We start from the raw sequence: 27,265 nt of genomic DNA on the forward strand, positions 1-27,265 counted from the left end.
GATTTCCCAATTTGCAGCCCATATCTTCGCTATGGTGATCCCCCGTCCGTGTGTGTTTCGCTTACATACTTTTGTTACTGCATCAGGTGCCCGCAACGCCACCTCGTCGCGGTAGGCCCTGGTCATAACGTTTTGGCTTATCAGTGTATATCTTACACACCATTTGGAATAGTTTTGTCATGGCTGGCTGTCCCACGGCTATCAGTAGTTATGACTGAATGTCGCTTTCTCCCGGCGCCTTGTTCCAGATTACGTCTTTCACTGCTCTGTCAAATTCTTCTCGCAGTATCGTATCTCCCATCTCATCTTCATCTAAGTCTTCTTCCACTTCCATAATGTTGTCTCTCCATGTTCATCTCCCTCGTATAGACCCTCTATCTACTCCTCCCACCTTTCAGCTTTCACCTCTTCGATTAGTACCGGTTTTCCATCTGAGCTGCTGAAATTCAAACAGCTGCTTCTCTTTCTTCCACACACCTCTTTAATTTTCCTGCAGGCGGTATCTATCATTCCCCTAGTGAAATATGCTTCTAAATCCTTACATTCGTTCTCTAGTCATTCCTGCTCAGCCATTTTATAGTTCCTTTCAATCTTGATTTTATGATGTTTGTTTCACAAAGCGCCCAGCATCCAGCGCACTTTGGTCTATTGATTATTCATACGATTTTGAAACACATCCCTGTTGGTTTTTGAACACTTTTGAATACATTCTAAATTGATATCTGAACGGATCATGAGTTGATTTTTGAATGCGCGCATAGTGTACGTATTTCTCTGCCAGGGGAATCCCCGTCGCATTTAGAAATAAAAAAAACTTTCCCGTAGACAAAAGAGAACGGGTCTATACGAGCTGAGCTATATAAACCCCTAACGGGTGAATGCCAACCGCTGTTTGTGTGGTTGATTCAGTGTGCGAATGATAAGCGTTGTTAATTATTAGCGAAATCTATAGATTCAAACTACCAGAATGGAAATAAACGATTAACAGGAATAACAGGTAAGCAAAGATTACATATTATCTTCTCGGTGTATCCAAGAAAATGAAATTTCGATAAAAATTTTTGCCAGATCGCTACACTACAAACGGCAAGTTTCACAGTCCCCAGTTAGCAACAGGTTAAGTTCTACTCTCGGTATAGCGCGGAAAGCGTGTTGTACGAACACATAATAACCCCAAACCATAGAATAAACACGGGATAACTAAATGGGTGATTCTGGCAGGGTTAGTGAAGTTAACCGGAGAATAAGTTTCGACAGTGGCATGAATAGTTACAGAATTAGTACTGACAAGATTTTTTGTTAGAACGAGGAGGGAGAAGAAACGGGAACGTCACACAAATTATAAGGAAGAATATGACGATTCCAAGTTTACATAAAAGTTTCGTACTACTACTGCTTTTCAGTCTCATGCTTAAGAAATTGGAGCGTATGAATGAATGTGAAACTATTTCCTAACATATTACTTTTTGCTTGCAATAGTCCCAATAGGCATTTGACATTGGTACTTCGTGAATTACGTCCTGTCGTGTTATTTATGTAAATGAGGTAGATAAAAATGACCGTTTGTGCCAAAACAGTCCCGCTCATTTAGCGTGTGTTACCGTTGCTGTAATATTAGAAAGGACTATGTTGTTTTATGTAGCAGACAGTGACAAAACGGACGTAATCAAATCGATAAACTATTCGTATTAACAGATTTTCAGTATTAGACAAGGACATTTTGATTTTTCATTTAGCAAAACTTTTGAAGAACTTTGATGAGTTAATAGATCCTTTCGCAGAACCGTAAGCACGACATGTAAAGCTGTAGAAAGATTAGACAGAAAAAAATGCTGGAACATAAGGATTGAAGAAATGTGTACTGTCTTTCTTGTCTCTTTGTCTTCACTGGTTTTATGTTTCCTATATTTATTTTATGTCATACAATAGAGAAAGTGAGCTCTTAATAGGAAGTAAAGAGTGCAAATTCTTGTTCTCCCGGTGGCAAATAATGCTACCCAGAATTAATTGTGAGTTTTATTTAAGGAGGGTGGCATGTCAAATCGGACGACTGGAAGCATGAAAGGTACTGCAGCACATTTTAATTTCCACTGTCCTGAATACAGCTTTGACGGTTTCCCTTACAAAACATACACGTTTGAATTCCACAGAACGAAATACAGTGACGTGCGATAGAAGTATGCTGACTGAACGGTGTGACACTGCACTTTGGCACACTTAAGATCAAATAAAATTCTCACATTTGCTCGAACATATATGTTTTATACTTCAAACTCTTCAGGAAGATGTGCGCTACAAAATAAACATATTTTTGAAAAATCTTTTTTTTTTTATTTTTCACATCCTGTCTCAAACGCTCGAGAGGGAGGGAGGGGGGTGAGGGCATTACTATCTACAACGCCTTGTCTTTTTACCTATTTGATCGTCAGCTGCCTACATTATTTCATCTCTTAAAGCTACCCATTCGTCTTCTACAGTATTACTTCCCCCGTTTTAGTTAACTGTTGCCTAATGCTCCCTCTAAATCTCTCAACAATCTTTGTTCTTTCATTTTATCCAGGTCCCATCTTCTTAACTTTCTACATTTTTGCAATTTTTTTCAGTTTTAATCACCAGTTCATAACTCATACATTGCAGTCAGAGACAACATCTGCTTTTGGAAATGGGTTATAGTTTAAAATCTGGTTCCTAAATCTCAGTCTTACCATTATATAAGCAATCTGAAACCTTTCAGTGTCTCCAGGTCTCTTCCACGTACATAATCATCTTCCATGGTTCTTAAACCAATTGTTAGCGATGATGGAATTATGCTCTACACAAACTTCTACTTACGGGCAGGGACTGCTCAGGAGGACATCGTTATCAGGAGAAAGAAAACTGGCTTTCTACGGATCGGAGCGTAGAATGTCAGATCCCTTAATTGGGCAGTTAGGTTAGAAAATTTAAAAAGGGAAATGGATAGGTTAAAGTTAGATATAGTGGGAATTAGTGAAGTTCTGTGGCAGGAGGAACAAGACTTCTGGTCAGGTGAATATAGGGCTATAAATACAAAATCAAATACGGGTAATGCAAGAGTAGGTTTAATAATGAATAAAAAAATAGGAGTACGGATAAGCTACTATGAACAGCATAGTGAACGCATTATTGTAGCCAAGATAGACACGAATCCCAGGCCTACTACAGTAGTACAAGTTTAAATGACAAATATCTCTGCAGATGATGAAGAGATTGAAGAAATGTATGATGCGATTAAAGAAATTATTCAGATAGTTAAGGAGATGAAAATTTAATAGTCATGGGGGACTGCAGTCCGACAGTAAGGAAAGGAAAAAAAGGAAAAATAGTAGGTGAACATGAGCTGGGGGTAAGGAATGAAAGAGGAAACCGTCTGAAAGAAATTTGCGCAGAGCGTAACTTAATCATAGCTAACACTTGGTTTAAGAATCATGAAACAAGGTTATATACACGGAAGAGGCCTTGAGACACTGGAAGATTTCAGCTAGGTTATGTACTGGTAAGACAGAGATTTAGGAACCAGTTTTTAAATTGTAAGACTTTTCCAGCGGCAGATGTGGACTCTGACCACAACTTATTGGTTATGAACTGTGGATTAAAACTGAAGAAGCTGCAAAAAGGTAGGAATTTAAAGAGATGGGACCTGGATAAACTGAAAATATCATAGACTGTAGAGGGTTTCAGAGAGAGCTTAGGGAACGATTGACAAATACAGGGGAAAGAAATACAATAGAAGAACAATGGATAGCTTTGAGAGATGAAATAGTGAAGGCCGCAAAAGATGAAGTATGTAAAAAGACGAGAGCTAATAGAAATCCTTGGATAACAGAAGAGATATTGAATTTCAACAGATGAAAGGAGAATATATGAAAATGCAGTAAATGAAGCACGTGAAAAGGAATACAAACGTCTTAAAAATGAGATCGACAGGAAGTGCAAAATAGCTAGGCAACGATGGCTAGAGGACAAATGTAAGGAGGTAGAGGCATATATCACTAGGGTAAGATAGATACTGCCTACAGGAAAATTAAAGAGACCTTTGGAGAAAAGAGAACCACCTGTATGAATATCAAGTGCTCAGATGGAAAACCAGTCCTAAGCAAAGACGGGAAAGCAGAAAGATTGAAGGAGTTTATAGAGGGGATGGAAAACCAGTCCTAAGCAAAGACGGGAAAGCAGAAAGATGGAAGGAGTTTATAGAGGGGCTATACAAGGCCTATGTACTTGAGCAATACTATGTAAATGGAAGAGCACATAGATGAAGATGAAATGGGAGATATGATACTGCGTGAAGAATTTGACAGACCACTGAAGGACCTAAGTCAAAACAAAAACAAAAAAAAAAAGAAACAGGAATAGACAAAATTCCATTAGAGCTACTGATAGCCTTGGGAGAGCTAGCCTTGACAAAACTTTACCATCTTGTGAGCAAGATGTATGAGACAAGCGAAATACCTTCAGACTTCAAGTTCCAATCCCAAAGAAAGCAGGTGTCAACAGGTGTGAAAATTACCGAACTATCAGTTTAATAAGTCACTAACACGAATTCTTTACAGACGTATGGAAAAACTGGGAGAAGCCGAACTCGAAGAGGATCCGTTGGGATTCCGTAGAAATATTGGAACACGTGAGGCAATACTGACCCTACGACTTATCTTAGAAGAAAGATTAAGGAAAGGCAAACCTACGTTTCTAGCATTTGTAGACTTAGAGAAAGCTTTTGACAATGTTGACTGGAATAATCTCTTTCAAATACTGAAGGTGGCAGGGATAAAATACAGGGAGCCAAAGGGTATTTGCAATTTGTACAGAAATCAGATGGCAGTTATAAGAGTAGAGAGGCACGAAAGAGAAGCAATGGTTGGGAAGGGAGTGAGACGGGGTTGTAGCCTGTCCCCAATGTTATTCAATCTTCATATTGAGCAAGCAGTAAAGGAAACAAAAGAAAAATTTGCAGTAGGAATTAAAATCCATGGAGAAGAAATAAAAACTTTGAGGTTTGCCGGTGACACTGTAATTCTGTTAGAGACAGCCATGGACCTATAAGAGCAGTTGAACGGAATCAACGGTGTCCTGAAAGGAGGATATAAGATGAACACCAACAAAAGCAAAACGAGAATAATGGAATGTAGTAGAATTAAATCAGGTGATGCTGTGGGAATTAGATTAGGAAATGAGACACTTAAAGTAGTAGATGAATTTTTCTATTTGGGGAGCAAAATAACTGATGATGGTCGAAGTAGAGAGGATATAAGTGGAGACTGGCTATGGCAAGGAGAGCGTTTCTGAAGAAGAGAAATTTGTTAACATCGAGTATAGATTTAAGTGTCAGGAAGTCTTTTCTGAATGTACTGGTAATGAGTGTAGCCATGAAACGTGGACGATAGATAGTTTAGACAAGAAGAGAGTAGAAGCTTTCGAAATGTGTTGCTACAGAAGAATGCTGAAGATTAGATGGGTAGATCACACAACTGATGAGGAGGTATTGAATAGAATTGGGGAGAAGAGGAGTTTGTGGCACAACTTGACCAGAAGAAGGGATCGGTTGGTGGGACATCTTCTGAGGCATCAAAGGATCACCAATGTAGTACTGGAGGGCAGCGTGGAGGGTAAAAGTCGTAGAGGGAGATCAAGAGATGGATACACTAAGCAGATTCAGAAGATGCAGGTTGCAGTAGGTACTGGGAGATGAAGAAGCTGGCACAGGATAGAGTAGCATTGAGAGCTGCATCAAACCAGTCTACGGAATGAAGACCACAACAACAACAACAACAACAACAACAAACTTCTACCAGGAGGCTTCCTCTTTCATTCCTTTCCGCAGTCCATATTCACCTGTTATTTTCCCTCTCTTCCTTTTCCTACTATCGAATTCCTGCCCCTATAGGTATTAAATTTTCACGTCGCTTAACTATCGGAATAATATATTTCATCCCATCAAACATTTCTTCACTCCCTGCAGAGCTACTTGGCTTATAAACATGTACCAATGTGATAGGTGTGGGCTTAGTCTCTATCTTCGCTTCAATAATAATTTCACAATACTGTTTATAGCAGCCTACCTGCATTCCCATTTTCTAATTCATTATTAAACCCACTCCTGCCGTACTCCTACGTGACTTTGTACTTATAACTATGTATTCATCTGACGAGAAATCCTATTCCGTCTGCCACGGAACTTCACTAATTCCCACTACATCAAACTTTAATCTATCCATTTCCCTTTTTAAATTTTCTAGGCTACCTGCCTGATTAAGGGACTTAACATTCCACACTCTTATCTGTAGAACGCCAGTTTTGTTTCTCCTGATGACGACATCCTCCTGATTAGTCCCTGCCCTGAGACACGAATGGGGGACTGTATTACTCCCAGAATATTTTACCCAAGAGGAATCACCGTTTTTTAACCATACAGTAGAACTGCATGCCCTCAGGAAAAATTACGGCTGTAATTTCCCCTTTCCTTCAGTTGTACGCAGTACCAGCGCAACAAGACTATTTTGGTTGGTGGTACAAGGTCAGATCAGTCAGTAAACCAGACTGTTGGCACCAAGTAGTGAAAAAGCTGCTGCGCTCTTCAGGAGCCACACGTTTATCTGGCCTCTCAACAGATACCCTCCACTATGGTTGCAGCTACAGTACAGCTCTCTGTATCACTGAGGTATGGAAGCTACCCAATCAACAGCAAGGTCCATGGTTTATCCAGATAAGTAACCTCTTTTTAAAAAAAATGATAATCAAAAAATAACTTGAAAAAAGTATTGTTAATTATAGTAAACCGTAAGTTATTTTTTTAAATTATTGCTGTTACTTAAAAAAGACAATGCTCTCCTCACTACGAAAGTTATTGTAGGATGGAGACGAATAATAACATTTCTTTTTTGTAGAAAGTTTTTTTATTAACACACACACATACACACAGAATCACTCAGTTTTACAGTATTGTCTAAATGGTTGTTTTCTATATGCCTTGAATTCGGCCTGAATTGTATTCAGGAATATAGGTGAAGTTACATACATATGCATTTCCTCAGAAATTCTGGTTCAACAGCTTTTATGCTTATAGGGTATTCAGATTCTTATTTTGGTGTTGGAAGAAATATTGTTGTCGTTGAGGTTTTCAGTTCAAACTTACTGATAACCTACTGCCATAAGCTCAGGTTACTGCACAAAAATGCGCGAGTACAAACAATGAGTTTGAGAAGAACTTTTTAAAACTGATAAATAATTGTTTGTTTGGAAAAACCATGCGAAATTTGCGAAAGATGATCGATATGAGGCAAGCAACATCCTGGGAAGACATATTCGGATTAGATGCATTGCAAAACGGAATTTCCGAAGGAGCGCATTTAGCGAAAACTGAGCAGCCATTGTACTAAGCAGGCTTCATGTAGCTTTTACTAAACCTGTCGTATTGGGAATGCCCATTTTGGATATTTCAAAAAAGCTAATTTTAGACTTTCACTGTTGATGTATGTTAAACAAATATCTGACAAATCATGTGAAACTGTGCTACATAGGCACTTACAGCTTCATCTATCACATTAAAACATCAAATTTCTGTGAAATGCCAGCAGTAATGGCCAAAAACGGTTCGATAAGTCAGCATACCCCGAAAGAAACAGTTATAACGTCCAATGTGTCAATAAAAAAGTGGTTGGTTTGAAGAAAGACGAACTTAATGATGAACCTATTGCAGAATTTGTTGGCTATGAACAAAAATATATGCTCTTGAGACAGCAGTTTCCTTGCATGTTTGTAGAGGATGTACCATTATACTAAGCGTCATCAAAAAGGTGCTAATTCGTCTACCACACCCCTGATTGCAAGTGTTCTTTACTTTTGTGAGCATATCTGTACACTGTAGCCTGGCAATGGCAAGAAACTAATTTCTGAAGAAGAGGAAATTGTAAACATTTCATGTATGGAAGTAAAACATAGATGATAAACAGTTTAGACAAAAAGCGAATAGAAGCTTCTAAAATGTGGTGCTATAGGAGAATGTTGAAGATTAGATGGGTAGATCATGTAACTAATGAGGAGGTATCAAATAGAATTCGGGAGACAAAAAATTTATGGTGCAACTTGACCAAAAGAATGAACTGATTAATAGGACACATTCTGAGACATCAAGGGATCACCAGTTTAGTATTGGAGGGGGGGTGGGGGGGCGTGAAAATCGTAGAGGGAGACCAAGAGATGAATACAGTAAACAGACTCAGAAGGATATAGGTTGCAGCTGTTATTCAGAGCCGAGGAAGCTCTCACAGGTTAGTGTAGCATGGAGAGCTGCATCAGACTAGTCTTCGGACTGTAGACCACAACGACAACAACATCAATAACATCTGTATACCCTGCACTGCGACTGCCTCCTAAAAAACAGCGTGAATAATTAGAATTTCAGTGACTGTCACTTTTTATGTTGTCAAGTGCACTCCATTACTCATAACTGGTGTGGGTCTCATGCCACAAAGAACCACTGCAAAAGAGGATGCACAATTGTAGTAATGACAGTCTTTTTAGTAGATCTGTTGCGCCTTCTCTTTCAATAAAATCATCTTTGGTTGCCTTCCCTACAATGTATTGTGTGTGATGGTTCCGATTTAAGTTGTTTGGAGTTGTAATCCCTAGACGTTTAGCTTTACCTACAACTTTTTAATACTATTCACCGCATTGCTTAGCAGTTATATCCTGCTTTATATCAAGAAAAACGAACTGAAGTTATTCTACAGTACATTAAGCATTCCGCATTTGGGTTGAAATTTCTAGAAATACACAAATATACTTTCAGTATGGCTGTGTTGAGCAAATACCAGTTGTTCCTACAGTATATTGGGGGATGTTGTTGTTGTTGTGGTCTTCAGTCCTGAGACTGGTTTGATGCAGCTCACCATGCTACTCTATCCTGTGCAACCTTCTTCATCTCCCAGTACCTACTGCAGCCTACATCCTTCTGAATCAGCTTAGTGTATTTATCTCTTGGTCTCCCTCTACGATTTTTATCCTCCACGCTGCCCTCCAATGCTAAATTTGTGATCCCTTGATGCCTCAGAACGTGTCCTACCAACCGGTCCCTTCTTCTTGTCAAGTTGTGCCACAAACTCCTCTTCTCCCCAGTTCTATTCAATATCTCCTCATTAGTTATGTGATCTACCCATCTAATCTTCAGCATTCTTCTGTAGCTCCACATTTCGAAAGCTTCTATTCTCTTCTTATCGTCCATTTTTCACTTCCATATATGGCTACACTCTTACAAATACTTTCAGATACGACTTCCTGACATTCAAATCTATACTCGATGTTAACAAATTTCTCTTCTTCAAATACGCTTTCCTTACCACTGCCAGTCAACATTTTATATCGTCTCTACTTCGACCATCATCAGTTATTTTGCTCCCCAAATAGCAAAACTCCTTTACTACTATAAGTGTCTCATTTCCTAATCTAATTCCCTCAGCATCACCTGACTTAATTCAACTACATTCCATTATCATCTTATACCCTTCTTTCACGACACCGTTGATTCCGTTCACCTGCTCTTATAGGTCCTTGGCTGTCTCTGACAGAATTACAGTGTCATCGGCAAACCTCAAAGGTTTTATTTCTTCTCCATGGATTTTAATTCCTACTGCAAATTTTTCTTTTGTTTCCTTTACTGCTTGCTCAGTATACAGTTTGAATAACATTGGGGAGAGGCTACAACCCTGTCTCACTCCCTTCCCAACCACTGCTTCTCTTTCATGTCCCTTGACTCTTATAACTGCCATCTGGTTTCTGTACAAATTGTAAATAGCCTTTCGCTCCCTGTATTTTACCCCTGCCACCTTCAGAATTTGAAAGAGATTATTCCAGTCAACATTGTCAAAAGCTTTCTCTAAGTCTACAAATGCTAGAAACGTAGGTTTGCCTTTCCTTAATCTTTCTTCTAAGATAAGTCGTAGGGTCAGTATTGCCTCACGTGTTCCAACATTTCTACGGAATCCAAACTGATCTTCCCCGAGGTCGGCTTATATCAGTTTTTCCATTCGTCTGTAAAGAATTCGCGTTAGTATTTTGCAGCTGTGACTTATTGAATTGATAGTTCGGTAATTTTCACATCTGTCAACACCTGCATTCTTTGGGATTGGAATTATTATATTCTTCTTGAAGTCTGAGGGTATTTCGCCTGTCTCATACATCTCGCTCACCAGATGGTAGAGTTTTGTCAGGACTGGCTATCCCAAGGCCGTCAGTAGTTCGAATGGAATGTTGTCTACTCCCGGGGCCTTGTTTCGACTCAGGTCTTTCAGTGCTCTGTCAAACTCTTCACGCAGTATCGTATCTCCCATTTCATCTTCTTCTACATTCTCTTCCATTTCCATAATATTGTCCTCAAGTACATCGCCCTTGTATAGACCCTCTATATACTCCTTCCATCTTTCTACTTTCCCTTCTTTGCTTAGAACTGGGTTTCCATCAAAGCTCTTGATATTCACACAAGTGGTTCTCTTTTCTCCAAAGATCTCTTTGATTTTCCTGTAGGCAGTGTCTATCTTACCCCTAGTGAGATAAGCTTCTACATCCTTACATTTGTCCTCTAGCCACCCCTGCTTAGCCATTTTGCACTGCCTGTCGATACATTTTTGAGACGTTTGTATTCGTTTTTGCCTGCTTCATTTACTGCATTTTTATATTTTCTCCTTTCATCAATTCAATTCAATATTTCTTCTGTTACCCACGGGTTTCTATTAGCCCTCGTCTTTTTACCTATTTGATCCTGTGCTGCCTTCACTATTTTATCGCTCAAAGCTACCCATTCTTCTTCTACTGTATTTCTTTCCCCCATTCCTGTCAATTGTTCCTGTATGCTCTCCCTGAAACTCTGTACAACCTCTGGTTTAGTCAGTTTATCCAGATCCCATCTCCTTAAATTCCCACCTTTTTGCAGTTTCTTCAGTTTCAATCTACAGTTCATAACCAATAGATTGTGGTCAGAATCCACATCTGCCCCTGGAAATGTCTTACAATTTAAAACCTGGTTCCTAAATCTCTGTCTTACCATTATATAATCTATCTGATACCTTTTAGTATCTCCAGGGTTCTTCCATTTATACAACATTCTTTCATGTTCCCTGAACCAAGTGTTAGCTATGATTACGTTATGCTCTGCGCAAAATTCTGCCAGGCGGCTTCCTCTTTCATTTCTTAGCCCCAATCGATATTCATCTACTATGTTTCCTTCTCTCCCTTTTCTTACTGACGAATTCCAGTCACCCATGACTATTAAATTTTCGGCTCCCTTCACTACCTGAATAATTTCTTTTATCTCATCATACATTTCATCAATTTCTTCGTCATCTACAGAGCTAGTTGGCATATAAACTTGTACTACTGTAGTTGGCGTGGACTTCATGTCTATCTCGGCAACAATAATGCGTTCACTATGCTGTTTGTAGTAGCTTACCCGTACTCCTATTTTTTTTATTCATTATTAAAGCTACTCCTGCATTGCCCCTATTTGATTTTGTATTTGTAATACTGTACTCACCTGACCAGAAGTTTTGTTCTTTCTGCCACCGAACTTCATTAATTCCCACTATATCTAACTTTAACCTATCCATTTCCCTTTTTAAATTTTCTAACCTACCTGCGTGATTAAGAGATCTGACATTCCATGCTCCGATCTGTAGAACAACAGTTTTCTTTCTCCTGATAACAACATCCTCTTGAGTAGTCCCCGCCCGGAGATCCAAATGGGGGACTATTTTACCTCCGGAATATTTTACCCAAGAGGATGCCATCATCATTTAATCATACAGTAAAGCTGCATGCCCTCGGGAAAAATTACGGCTGAAGATTCCCCTTGCTTTCAGCCGTTCACAGTACCAGTACAGCAAGGCCGTTTTGGTTAGTGTTACAAGGCCAGATCAGTCAATCATCCAGACTGTTGCCCCTGCAACTACTGAAAAGGCTGCTGCCCCTCTTCAGGAACCACACGTCTGTCTGCCTCTCAACAGATACCCCTCCATTGTGGTTGCACCTACGGTATGGCTATCTATATCGTTGAGGTACGCAAGCCTCCCCACCAACGTCAAGGTCCATGGTTCATGGGGGGATAATCTAACCTAAGGGCATACATGAAAATGATCGCTATTATTCATTATTGAATAAATGGATGTCTGCAGTATTCTATAGTTGGCTAATCTGAGCTAGGAGAATTAGAAACTCAGAGAGTAGACTTGGCAAAGGAATTCACAACCTGAACAAAAGAAACTTAAAGACAATGTAAGAGCAGACAACAAGTGGAATACCTCCAGTTATATGAATCAACCGCATTTCCACCAAAAAAGCATTGTGAAATGTGTAATTATAGTCACTGTAAGGGTGAAAAATTTCACAAACTACGAAGTAAATAAATTTTTTACAGAATAATCGACCGTTACTGAATTAAGACTTACCTAATCTAATCTAACCTGAAATTCACTGTGATACAAAAATATATACCGACACAAGAAACAGACAAAATGTAGCATAGGGGAGGAATGCCTATTACATACAGTTCAGTCGACAACAGTCCATGCAATGGCACAGAGCACTTCCTTGTAAAAAACTGTACAGATATCGGAAAGCGACGGAAAGCGCCACCACGAAGACAGTGCTTCCGTGACTACGTCGGGCGTCCCGATTTAGAAGGCGGAGCAGCTGAGAGCGCGGCGAGTTTAGAAGGCGGCGGAGGCGAGGAGTCGGCAGGCGCCCAGCTCGCAGTGTCCGGGGGGCCGAGCCTCGTGGCCGGACAGCGCACAGCGCTTCGCTCGAACGCAAGACGCACGAAACTCCGTCAGCGGGGGATGGCGGGCGAGAGGCGCCGCCCACAGCCGTAGCCGTGAGGGAGGCGACGCCGCCATGGGCAACGCCCAGGTGAAGGCTTCCGCCAGCTTCGCCGGCAAGCAGCGCGGAAAGCTCTCCAAGAGTGTCCACTGGAGCCATGCAGGTACGCCGGTCCCGCGCTAAAGGTCCGCTATTCATAGCATCTAGGCTCTGCGCGAGGCGATTCGCCAACAGACAGCTGCTCGCATTCTTTCAGCAATAGTCTCCCTCATTTTGAATCCAGAAAGATATGTGAAAGGGAGGTATGAACTAGAGGTCGATATCAGACGGATACGTAATATTAAGGATAGAACGCATTTGTCATTCACCTTGGTGATTTTGATCAAGTGCCATATGAGAATTTGACTTTTCTTATGTATTTGGCAAAAAAAAAAAAAAAAAAAAAAAAACATTGAAGTTGGCGTAAATGATCTGTTTTACTTGGTAAAAAAAAACATTCAAGTTGGCATGAATATTTCTTTATTTTCAACAGCCGGTTTCGACAGACTTTGCTGTCATCTTTAGGTATTCAAAATTTCTGTTTTCCATTTCACAAGTACAAGCGGAGTTCGTTTAGTTTGCAGATGACACAAGTATTGCAATAAATAGTATGTCGAGTGTAGTTCTAGAAAGATCTGCTAATGATATTTTCGTGGATATTAATAAATGGTTTAAAGCCAACTCACTAACATTAAACTTCGAAAAGACTCACTATATGCAATTCAGAACCTGTAAGAGGTTTCCACCCAGCATATGCATAAAGTATGAAGAAGAGCAGATAGAAGAGGTTGACAGTCTTAAATTCCTCGGATTACAGCTTTATAATAAATTCAGTTGGGAGGAGCACACCACAGAACTGCAGAAACGCCTTAACAAATTTGTATTTGCAATTCGACTGTTAGCTGACATAGGCGACATAAAAATGAAAAAGCTTGCATACTTTGCCTACTTTCATTACATAATGTCATATGGCATAATATTTTGGGGTAACTCTTCAAGTCAAACAAAACTTTTAAGAGTCCAAAAGCGTGTAATACGTATTATTTGTGGAGTAAATTCACGGACGTCCTGTAGAAACCTCTTCAATGAACTGGGTATACTAACTACTGCCTCTCAGTATATTCACTCCTTAATGAAATTTGTCCTAAATAATATATCTCTTTTTCCAACAAACAGCTCAGTTCATACATATAATACCAGGAACAAAAATGATCTGCACAGGGACTTTAAAAGCACTTACTTTAGTTCAAAAAAGGGGTCCACTACGCAGGAACTCATCTTCAATAATTTGCCAGCAAACAAAAAATTTAGTTACAAATAAAGATCAGTTTAAAAGGAGCCTCTGACGAATTTTTTAATAGAAACAAATGATGTATATATTCATACTATTAGTATTGTTATTTCAGCTTAAAAAAAATTGACATGTTCCACATTCACGAGGATCTCGTCAGCACGGATCTATGGAACGAAAAACTAATCTAATCCAAGCGCTTTCTAACACAAAATTATGAAGACCTACAGATGACGGCAACGTGTCGGAACTGGTTGTTAAAAATAAAGAAATAGCTATACGATCTTGGCTTTAGAAAGCTCTTTAACAATGAACATTTCTTCACATACCGAAAGAGAATCTGCAAAACGCGTGTGGCGTAACTTAATGGCTGTTTTCCTGTTCCTGTGTTATATAAATGTGACAAGTCACCTCAGAACATACACAACTCCATGTGCTCAGTACTTATGTACGTTTGAACCAGTCCTTCAGGTTCTTTATGAATACTTCGAATGATCTGGACAATCATAATGACATATGTTATTCGTCCGTAGCCTGCCCACGGTTATAACATGATAAGATATGACATATTGTGACCATCTTACAGACGTGGCTTGTTAGATGCCTTGATTTCTTGAATAAAACTTCTACAGTTTTCTTGCCATTCCAGGTTTATGTGTAACTCTTGACAGATTCCCTACACTGGAATCTTCAGAAGCTAGTCACCCACTGTCAGAAATGTATCTCACCGTTTTTAGTGTAAATTAATAAAATTCATAATCATGATCCACAAACTGATGTACCATCTGAAAAGTCGTTCGACCTTAAGGTTCGAATCAATTTTCTACTCATCTGCAAGCAAATGCAGTTGGCCTAAAGAATGGTAGCCTGTCTACAAATACATTATGTATTCTAACTCATTCACGCCTGCCCTCTGTTATCTCTTTCACCTGTTCTCCCACCAACACGACAGCTCAACCAAAGTAGGCGGAGAAGTACTCCGTCTCCCTAATAGGAAGTTAATAGGGCTAACACCACTTCCTTTCGTTGTCATTTACAGGACTCACGTCAAATCATGACCTACTTCTATAGTGCCAACTTAGGAAAAAAAATGGGATTGCAAAGCTCATATGAGCTTCATTCACGCAGCTTAGGCAAGGTATGCTTTTGAATTTACGTGCATGTTCCTTAGTCAGCTCCCATCTTTGAAATTATTTGACTACAATTACTGCCTACAAAATATTATGGAAATTTGTTGCTTAGTGACGAATCTCTAAGGAAGCTGTCGTCAGCTCGTAAGTCTTCTTTCGAATCTGCACAGCTTTCCATCGTATTCAGGTTAACTGCCATTGAAGAAAATACCAAATTGTTGAACTAAAGCGAAGTCTCTCTCTCTCTCTCTCTCTCTCTCTCTCTCTCTCTCTCTCTCTCTCTCTCTGTGTGTGTGTGTGTGTGTGTGTGTGTGTGTGTGACACAGACAAACAACGAGTGAGTAGGAGTCGATATAACCAAGGAGGAAAAAGAAAGCCTGTTGCAAGAAGAGGGGTGTATTAACGTAGATTTCGTCTCACTCTCGTTAAAACCGTGATTATATAAAGGCTGTTAGTGAAGTTACGATTTTTCACGCCAAGACTACTAAACTGTAGCGCAGAAGGACGCGAGGATTGAGAAAATGACCTGCTGCCACTGTTACGCGCTTCTTGGCAAAGCCCTCCGCGAATGCGGCCCGCTCAATTTATTTTTAACATGAGTTATGCTAAGCACGCTTACCAAAATTCTCTCAGCTACTTGTTCAATAATCTGCATCGCGCGTTTCGAATATTAAGAAAATTTGGACAGAAGCAGTGATAAAAATTAGCGTTTACCCACTTGTTGATGAGACAATGAACGTAATAGGCCATACAAGAATTAAAACCAAATGTTGAAGCTGTGCCTTCACAATCTTAAACCACGGTGTTGCCACAATTCGACTTGCGCACAACGGAAAAGAATACTAGTGTTGCCGAGAACAGTGTAATCTTAAAGTTCAATAGGGACCCACAGCAGTTTCGAAGAATAATTTGGAAGTGACTTGTCTTCTATCTTTAACATGAGTTACCGATGAGTGAAGGAAAGAAACTCCATGGTAGCCAATAGGTATTCCAAAACTATCAATTGCGCTATCCATATACAGTCTCTAAATGCCACATTTCGAAGACATTTGATTGCCGTGCCTCACAGACGTTATGCGGTATACGAAGCCAGCTTACGGCTGGATAGAGGACTTCTTCACTGACAGAAAGCAGTCCAGTATTCTGAATATCAAGTCATTCAGAGAAAAATAAATAATTTCGGGTATAAGTCAGCGAGATTTACAAGTCATAGTTGAGTATGTTACGTAATGATGATTTAGTGTACAGTCTTAATAACAACCATCTAAGACCTCTCATTGATGACGTAAAACTTTGACAATGTGTTACATGATAGTAAATATGGTAACATACCGTCACATCTCCAGAAAAAAAAAAAAAATCAGCTTCTTGCGAATACGGATAAGTACGTCTAAATTTGAGAAATGTAAAGGCGAACGAGTCGCAAGACGTAAAGTAGTATTAGCCATTGTTTATAAGGATTGTTGAGTCACATGTCACAACTGGAGTCAGTATAAATATTCCGTGGAATGATGTTCAACTGTGTAACATTCTCATCAGATTGTACTGTCGCAGAACGTTGAGCATACTCAAAGGCGATATTGGTGGGGACCATACAATTGTCTGCCTCGCGGTAGACCCTAGTATACGAGGTGAGATTCAGTTTTCGCGAAGTTATAGCGACTAATATGGCGAATTTCCTGACGCCCACAAGTAATTTTTATCGTTTGTAATCGTCGAATTACGACATGGAGTTTTTTTTTCTAATCGAACTATGTATTTTTATCAGTAGCATTTGAAAGAATCTTCTAAGAGAACTTCAGCGACGCCCAACATGTATGAGACTTGATCAAATATTGTCAAACCACTGTCCCGCCTTCAGGAGAAGTCGGACCTGTTGTACCAAAAGCAAGCAAGCGTGGTATCCAGGTACAGTTCGTGTGCTTGTTACTACGTCTGTCATACCAAGTGCTCATATTATTAACCTTAAGCACTGCTAAATGCCATAAAGTGATTCTGGAGAAACAATACCGCACGTTGAATTTTATCTGGAGTTAGGGGCAGTACAGACCGGTGTTATAAGGCATTTCATGCCTTCGTGAATCGTCAGTGTTTCCTAATAGATCTCTTGTTTTTATTTCCGCCACAGAAAAAAGTATAGAAGTGTTCAGTGTAGTGAATGTGCAGACCATTTTGCGTATCCTGAACGACCGTTCCAATGTTCTCCAAATGTTTTCTTAAGAGGATCTGTCATTACAAGTGCAAAACGGAAGGGTCATCTGTCATGTCGATGCCTCACTATTTGCTTTATATCCATTGGGATGTCTTCCAATAACTGCGGCAGCAGCATATCGTAGGCACTCGAGATACTTGAGTGTATTTAGGTTCTCATCAATGAAACAGTCACCAATGATGCGGATCTTGAAAAATACGCACCAAACGTTGATAGACCAAGAGCGTTGTTTTTATCCACTTCTTAGTGTCAAAGTGGATTTGCAAGTGACAACTAGTGTATATTGAGAAGACTGACTTGCCCGTGGTCTGTAAACGATGCTTCTTCCTTAAACAAAATTTCGCATAGATATGCTGCACCACTTAGCACCTTTCGTAGATGACATTCGGAGAACTGTAACCAAATGAAAAATGTTCAAATGTGTGTGAAATCTTATGGGACTTAACTGCTAAGGTCATCAGTCCCTAAGCTGACACACTACTTAACCTAAATTATCCTAAGGACAAACACATACACCCACGCTCGAGGGAGGACTCGAACCTCCGCCGCCACCGGCCGCACAGTTCATGACTGCAGCGCCTGAGACCGCTCGGCTAATCCCGCGCGACAACTGTAACCAATTGTGGAAGTCATTGTCACGAAGCTGTGGATGCGGCGAAACATGAAGAGAATGAAATGTGATGGAATATACTGCTCGCACTTTCGAGATGCCTCTTAGTGACATTTACAATGTGTGTTCCTGCGGTTAAAATGTTAGTTTCATTTCTTTCATCAGTTGCACTTCTTTTCCCTGGCGTATTTTACCCTCCACACTATCAGTTTCCAGAACTTTTTTATAATTCGTGCGTAGACAGATCGTGCTTAGCGCGATCTAGAGACTCGTCAGCATACAACCGCACCACTGCAACATTCGCTATAAACCATATTCACATTTTCAATTGTTGTATAGTGTCAATGTCTCAATGGCTTTACGTGCAAGTTATCTGATTGCTGCAACAGCAGAAAAGAGGCTGATACGCTTCAGGGGCACACATAAGCACAAGATCCACACCTGAGTTATGTGTTTGCTTACATCTGGCATAATAGTACAGGAGTTTGTGGAACCTCTTCTAACGGCGGGACGGTGGTTTACTGCACTGTACACTGTTCTCTTGATAAACTTCGGTCAAGTGTCATTCATGTTATGTCGCTAAAGTTCTCTGGGACGCTTCTAAATGCCACAGAGGAAACCGGTAAGTTCCCTTAGAGAGAGAGAGAGAGAGCGTCGGTCGCGTAATTCGGCGACTATAAGCGATAAAAATTACTTGCGAACGTCCGGAAATTCGCTATATTGTCTACTATAGCTTGGAAAAAACCGCACTTCTATATATAAATTCAATCTGGATGTGTCTGAGATGGCCTGCCACAGATATCTCACTCTGTATATTATGTACTTTTTAATATCAACTGATCAACGTTCGGGAGAATGCTTCTGCTGCACTGCGAGATCCAACTCCAAAAATCTTTTTTCAGCACAGATATTACAAATACTGTATTACACAACTCCCTACATACTGTATGGAACTTAAATATAACATTATATAGTAAGAGTAACATACAGTCATCCTTTATGCCCTCAGACAGGAAACGCGTTAACGATAGAATAAAAAGTAGGTTTTTCCGGAAGCTCAAAGCAAATGTAAAAACTAGCAGAAACATCAGGTAGCGTCGAAATGGGTCATAGAACATATTTAAATAATAATTCTTAAGTGACATTACTAACATAATTTCAGTTTCTAGGACTGGAGGGAAAGTGGCTGTCACTGATCGTGTCGAGAGCGTCGTAAATGAAAACTGCTTGTAACCTTTGTGCAGTGTATATCGAAGCGTATTTAAGCAGTTTGCATCTGTTGACATAACCTGAGAGGCAGAAGAGACACTAGTTAAGCTTATGCTACCATGTAACAAATATGTTGTTTTAGGCAGAGCATCTGGATACTTGGAATTGTTCTTTTGTGAGAACTGTGTATAACCAGTGCGTTGTTTCAAGAAACCCATCAGCTTCTTTGCACGCAATAAGCACAACAAATAAGTAATTCTAGTGCTTAAAGAGGTATTCTGACAACTCTTTCTCCAAGTAGCATCTGCCAGTGGTCTAGGAAAGAGAGTAACTTGTCTGATAACAAATATTTCTCGTCGTCAACCGCTGCTTTATGAAGAATCCTCGTCGTTAACAGTGGCAGAAATCTGAGTAATTTTTGGATCTTCTGACATTTTCGAGCAACCGAAGTTTAACATTCTGGCTCAGCGGAAAAAATAATCGATACCACAGAGTCATAGTTCTGAATGCTGGTAAAATTTTTCGGGGTTTGACATGTGGAAGGCAGGTTATGAGAGAACAGTGGACGCATTTTTTCTAGGACAATGAATTATTTGTAATCCTAGTTACAAAAACTGCAAGATCATTATATTTAGTGCAGTTGGCATTTGTTCCTTTATTTTTCTAATTATTATGTATTATCAGCAGATTACTATTGTCTTACAGACATAACTATTATTTACAATCATATAATAGTGTGCAAATTTACAGCCTGATATTTCTACTTTAATGTGATGCCCCAAATAGATCCACTTCCGGTTCATATTTTGCAGATACCCAGTTTTCTGAATCATTTTGGAGAGCTGTGTTAACGTGGGCAGCGCACGTATACTTTATGAGTGTTCATAATTGTCTTACATTAATACGCCACTGTCACTGTTTAATTTCCACTTCTTCTAGAGGTACTTACTAATCTCCGGATGATTTAAATGTTTGTTGATAATGGGCTAACTTAATCCATCGACAACAGTGTCAGTACGCTTGTGAAGTCTGTAATCGTATCATCATCAGTTATCTGCTATATTAGCAGGTCCTTTGCCTCTCCATTTTCTGCGATCCATTGCTTCCTACTTAAGGCTGCTGTATGTTGTACCGTCCATCATGTCATCCAGTATCTGGAATCTCTTCCTTCCTCTTCTTCCTGTTATCGTATGACTCAGTATAACTGCAGCTACATTTCGACACGCCTTTTGTTAATCATTGAAACACAACTGTTTATCCTTGAAAATCAATTTGTATATCACTGTTAATATCCTTTTTATCACTGCCAGCTAATACAAAACGAACAATTAAAGAAAGTTACGGTAGAGCTCCTCGCTGTAAAAGGAAGAGCTCAGAGAAATACACTGATAGTGATTGAAGAAGGAAAAAAGAATAGAATTTGACAACCTTTGACAAAGAGATCATCAGAGCTGCAGCTCGGGTAGAACGCCTTCATCTTTGAGCATTCGCAGACGTCGAGGTCTGAGAAAAGACGCTAAGAATTGTGATGATAACGACGCAGTTCACTTCGAAAATGTTCATTCATTGTAATGTAAATAGAAGCGATCAGATTGTGAAGCTCTAAGAGGACTAGTTTTAGACTAAAGAAATGCTTTGAACACAAACATTAGCCCATTAAAATAATGACGATCAATGGAAGATAGATAGTTCTATAGATTTCTCATTTATTTCAGCTGGGGAGTTAGCTTTGATTGGTGAAGTCCGTTGGAGATCATTCTTCCTGCTATGATAATACGTTGTTCAAATTCTAAAAAGTAGATATTTCACCAGTCAGTACAAGAGTTCATTGTTGAGGTGAGAAAAGCCGGCGTTACGTACTATGTGTCCGTAGTCCGTAGTTTTTCGCGGAGTGAAGAGCGAAAGCTGAAAGCGGCGCCTTATCCGCGCCTTGAAACACAAACAGCGCGCGCCCACCTATTTCTGGCGAGGGGAGACACATCGGTTCCCATTGTTCGCGTCATGGCTACGCGCCAGAGCTCCCGCAACAATGGAAGGCTCGCCACCACCGTCTGGACTCGAAAGGCCGCACAAACCGCGAAAGGAGCCATAGCTAATTAGCCGTTGCCGACAGGTCGCGGAACGTTACGATCGATGTGCGCAAACATGCTACTGACAGGCAGTTGTACGAGGCAGCTGAAGCGCTTGTGATTTATCTCGAAGGAGTGACTTTAAAAGAAACTTACTGTAAATCAAAACAACATTACCGGAATGAATTTTCACTCTGCATCGGAGTGTGCAGTAATTTGGAATTTCCTGGCAGATTCATGGGACCATTGCATTTCGGCGTAAATGAGTGGAAGCAATGCCTGAGGCAGTGTTTAAGCCAGTTTCCGCAGTATCCTTTCTTCCAGAGTGCTAGTCCCGTGTGGTCTACAGGAGAACTTCTGTGAAGTTTGAATGTTAGGAGAAGAGGTACTGGCGGAAGTGTAGCTGCGTGGGAGGGATCGTATTCGGGTAGCTCAGTAAATAGACCCGCCCGCGAAAGGCGAAGCTACCTGTTTCGAGTCCCGGTGCGGCACAAAGTTTTAATCTGCCAGGACGTTTCAAGACAAAAAATTTTTATCCTTACACCCCTGAGACCCAAAAATTTTCTCTTGTCCTGTAGCTTATGGAACTTTTCACACATGCACAAAAGAAGCACTGCGAAACGCACGTGACAAAATGTTGCCCTGTAAGTCTCCGTAAGCAGGTGCTGAAGATCGTAATGTTGATCGCTAAAAATACTTATCATTGGCATCTGCTGTAAAATTCTACCGCACGCACTCTGTGTTTTCGTTACCATTGCAAGACATGCACTAAAAGTTTCATTTTCGATAACTGGCTGTTGGGAACTGACATCGGCGTCAGAACAATACGCAGACCTTGATAAAAAGTGATGGCTCACCTATATAAACAATCAAATAATCTCGACTACCTAAATCCTTGTCCAACTATCAAACTTTTTCGGATGAATCTATGTTTGTTTGGACTTACTCATTCAAATCTGTTGAAAACACACTTCTTATATTTCTGTTGATTGCATTTATCTTTGAGCATTTGGTGATTTGTTTTTACTGCAGTTACAAAGTTATGAATATTTCATTTCTCCAAAAACCAGCTGGAAACGAAGAACACTACACGTGAAACTTCCTAACAGATTAAAACTGTGTCCAGGAAGTTTCATATCAGCACACACTCCGCTGCAGAGTGAAAATTTCATTCTGGAAATGCTAAAGGTGTTCCACTACTCGTTAGCACGAGACGTGTTACGAGCAACTGTCTCCTTCTTTGGCCCACCTCGTTTTATTGTATCAGATGACAATATCAATATAACTTTTTGCAGTTTATTAACATACTTTGTTACCTCCCGTAGTACCCCTTATATCGTTCTCCTATTGCCTCTTATTCGCTACTATTCCCCTGCAGCCAGGGCCAATAAATAGTTGTGTAACATATCGTTAACAAACTTTGGCTTTCCCGTGGCCACTTGAAAGCTAATAATTATGAACAAATTAGTCAGGTGCAAGCAAATCCTCACAACTGATGAAGGACGTTTCGTTTAACAATTCAGGGAACGTGTTGTTCCCAAGCATTCTGGCGTATCGATATCCCCTAAGTTGAAAGAAGTTTGGGTATTTCCTTGCTAACTCATCATTCCTCGCTTCTCACGCATCACTTTGTTGCAGCATTTGCTATTCAGATCCCTTGTCTCTTCTGCCTCTTTGTTCTATACAGGATGGTATTTATCTGTGAACATATTTTGAGAAACAGCTCAACATTTCCGCACTTGTATACTGAAAACTACTGGGATCAGTAGATTTCGGATGACCGAGTCCACAGCACTTGATCGGTCCTACATTTTTTCGCAGCCAGTGACCCAGAATCATAGGATGGCATTGTCAGCGCCTGGAAAGCGGTACGAGATGCTCCATGAAGATGAGTCACACTCTATTTATACACCCACGTGCTCTGTAGTGCTCTAGAATGTAACGTGGGGAATGCTAGGGCTCTGATAGCTGTTCGAGCAGGAAGTCGACGAATAGTACGAGAATTAGAAATCCAGCATTACTTCAAATAAAAAAATATAATGGTGCTTGTCTTTGTCCAAACTAATGCATTCCAATGTTCGTAGACGGGAAAAAGATTAGCAAACGTGAGCTAAATCTCCAGAAAATGTTAATCTGCTTTGATAGTAAAGCGACAACTACGCACGAGCTATGCATTTTGCAGAATGTACATAGTTTTCTGTGGCAACAGGCACATATTCACAAATTAATTTTAGTATGGAATTGTTTTAGAGTTGCTTGTCTTTGCTACATTCACAGCAGGCAAATTTCTGGACCACTGGTGGGAGTGAAATGCATGTCTTTGACATTTCTGAGGATGACCACACAGTCATTACGATATGTTGGTACTCGCTAAATCTGATTACCATTGTTGATCAGTTTTCCTTTATTTGAGCAATCTATCAGGAGGTTGACTAACAACAAGTACAATATACACAGACGAATTTTAAACTGTACGAATCTATAGTTTCATGGTGATACGATTTAATAAATCTTTTATGGATGCCACCCACATGGTTTCGAAGGCCCAGACAAATATTCCCTGGTCATCTGCCGTTGTTTGGCTACTGACACGCTCCTAAAAGAGCATACTGTACATTAACGCCAACAGAAACTATTCTAAAACATCTGCCATAGCAGAAAACGCTTCAGAAATTGAACACCCGGATAACTAGCTTATGTTAGCATACTAAAAACGTAATTAGAACAGTAAAAGAACGGCTGAATGGAAGACATTCTGGCGCATATTTTACAGAGTGTTTCAAAGTCTTTTCATAATCGTCTATCGTTGGTAGAACACGTCGTGGGATACAGGATGTTGGCTGTCGCTTCTCGGCGATACCAGCCGTCCTTTGATATTAATTATGCCTCTGAGAGGTGACAGGGCGTAGGCACTCTAGCGTGCGTGTACCCTGTGTGTTGCTTTGTATGAAAGGGGGTAACCCATCACAATTAAAGTTCCTGATGTACTTCTAAAATTTCTGTCTCCGATTGTCAAAGACACTCACTGTTAAGAATTTCTTGTTGAAAATCATTCTGTCAGTATACCGTAGTAGCTAGTATGCAGGTCACCTGGTTCGTAGATCCTCCTAGTTCGGTGAAATTTCGCATTTTAGGGCCGATGAATAGTGAAGCGTCACTGGGAAGCGGCAGTTGACATTCTGCCTCTAACGAAAGTTGTTCCCCCTGGACGTTTGACGTAAAGGCTTTGAAACATCCTATACAGGTACCACACACACACACACACACACACACACACACACACACACACATCCTCAAGGACAAGGCCATTTTATTGACAAGTGATACGACAGATGGTTCATCAAATCAATGTAGGAGTGTATGACAGCAAATTGGGACCAAATGAAACACACAAGTCACAGTACACAGTGTAACCCCTTAGGCAGCAAATCATGCGTGTATTCTCGCCTGAAAATCATCAAAAAAGTGCCGAATGGCATCCTGCGATAGACTGTCCCAAGCATCTCGCGCCTTTTGTTGCAATTCAGTGACGATTCTGGCAGCTCTGCGGAACGAGTGACTTGGCGCTTCATCACGTCCCATACATCCCCAATTGGCAGGAGATCTGGTGATCTTGCTAGCCAGGGCAGTTGTTATACACCACCAACAGCAAGCACGTTGTGTTGTAGCTGCCGTTATGTGGACATTGTCCTGCTCAAAAACACACCTCCATTCGAAGAAGTGGCAGTTGCACGGGAATAAAAACAAGTGCAATATAGGGGGTGGTGGTTACTTTAACTTGCAGAAGCACCATATGTGACCGCGATTTGTTAATTATTGCCCCCCTTCCCACCGTGATGCCTAGGATGAGACCTCGCGTCATGGGTGAATGCACTCTGGAATAGGCCCTTATCGGTAGTACGCCAACACCTCTACGTCCACCACTCACGTACAAACAGAACCTACTCTCATCACTGAAGACAGTAGAGTGCCATTCCACACTCCAGTTAACTCTTTCGCCACACCAGAATAGCCATGCTTGGCGGCGTGATGATGTCAGTGGCAGCCTGGACAGAGGCATACGTGATCTTAATCCTGCTGTTAGCAGACGGCTCCCGATGATGTCTGATGACACAGCAGGTGAGTGCGTGTGTCCAGAGTCCATTCCTGGGTTATGTTCGGTCTCCCACTGTTGCTCGACGAATGCGTCGATCTTTACTGGGTCTATACTGCGCAGACGTCCAGACTCTGGTCTACAGTTGTGGGAATGTTCCACAGATCACTGTTGAAAGACACGTTGTGCCCAACACGTGCAGCAATCTGTCGATGCGTCTATCCAGCTTCAACAGAGGGGGCACAAACAACCCCCTGGGCGTCATCATCGTCGATGACCATTCATGCTGGTTGACATCGCAATGAAAGTCCTTACATAAGAATTTAAGATCTGGTGAAGAAGCTGTGACCTATAAATATACAAAACTGTATGAATGTGGTGTCACCGCCAGACACCACACTTGCTAGGTGGTAGCCTTTAAATCGGCCGCGGTCCGCTAGTATACGTCGGACGCGCGTGTCGCCACTATCAGTGATTGCAGACCGAGCGCCGCCACACGGCAGATCTAGAGAGACGTCCTAGCACACGCCCCAGTTGTACAGCCGACTTTGCTAGCGATGGTTCACTGACAAATTACGCTCTCATTTGCCGAGACGACAGTTAGCATAGCCTTCAGCTACGTCATTTGCTACGACCTAGTAAGGCGCCATTATCATTTGCTATTTATCTTGTGATGCATGTACCGCCAGACCGATGTTCACCAATTATGGATTAAAGTTAAGTATTCCACAGCTACGTCCTGTTTTTGCTAGTTCATTTCCGTGTCCTGTTCCAGACCTCACGCCAGCCTGCGTGAGCTTAAACGCGTGCCTTTCGGCTTCACCTCGTAGTGGCTTGGCTGTCTTGCCAAGTCACAACAATGAAAAAGACAGTAGACTGGTTCACTGTCTCGGTTTTGTCAAGAATAGACAGTAAGGCAACCACGAAATTTTCGCATCTTTATGAGTTTTGTGACTGTTAACTTAAATGTTGACAATTGAATTGTGTTGTTATGTGTACAGCGATTTATAACCTACGTATAAGAAACAGTCCTTAACAAGCAGTGTTTTCTAATGTTAACGCATTAACTATCATATAAATACTAAATTGTTCCAAACTCATCCCAAATATTCGTGAAATGAATCTGAAAAATATTCGCATTGTTTGAGATCCAAAATACAGAATTCTAGCAAGGTCAAATGTATTCACTGGCTCCGAAGGCCCGTTATAGTAAGATGAATGTAATGTGTTCACTGCTCCTTATTCATTTGGTGTCTTGCTACACGGTTTCGCAATGTTGCTTGTGGGCCTCTAGGACCAGTTCAAGGCTGGCATGGTTCTCTTAAAGTTGTGGGTGATCAAATACACTCCACACTCCAGGTATGCAGTTTAACGGTTTTCACAAAAGTAATTTTAAAATTACTTTTTCCCTATGGACTACTACTACTGGAACTGCTCCCCTGTATGAGATACTAATGTCAGTTCACGTATAACTTACACACAACAAAAAGACAAACTAGTGTGAGATCCGTTCACAGACTCAACATAAAATCGCAGCTAACTACATATGGCGGCATTTCTAAAACTTGTAAAAAATAGACTGTACGTTCCGCACAGGATTTTGTGGTGTCCTTCTGGAAGAAGCAATGATCCAACAGATTTACGGAAAACGTATAACCAAGACACGAAGCCACCATATCGCATTAGCGAATAAATCAAAATAGAGACTTGAAAAAAAAGTAAAATTCAACGGAAATTATTTGTTGTCAACACTAAATGATTATTGCAAAATATGTACAGTTGGCAACAAA

The 27,265-nt window shown here is 40.6% G+C and overlaps 1 protein-coding gene across 1 annotated transcript in view; it reads left to right on the top strand.

Moving 5' to 3' along the window:
- The first annotated feature begins 12,758 nt into the window (after positions 1-12,758).
- LOC124613014 overlaps positions 12,759-27,265 on the top strand; it is a 252,827-nt gene continuing 238,320 nt past the window's right edge. Inside the window, exon 1 of the mRNA XM_047141567.1 lies at positions 12,759-12,985. Coding sequence (XP_046997523.1) covers positions 12,898-12,985 — 88 coding nt within the window. The 5' untranslated portion in view covers positions 12,759-12,897. The remainder of the gene's footprint in view (positions 12,986-27,265) is intronic.

This window comes from Schistocerca americana, chromosome 4, assembly GCF_021461395.2.
Source record: "Schistocerca americana isolate TAMUIC-IGC-003095 chromosome 4, iqSchAmer2.1, whole genome shotgun sequence".
Taxonomy (NCBI): Eukaryota; Metazoa; Arthropoda; class Insecta; order Orthoptera; family Acrididae; genus Schistocerca; species Schistocerca americana.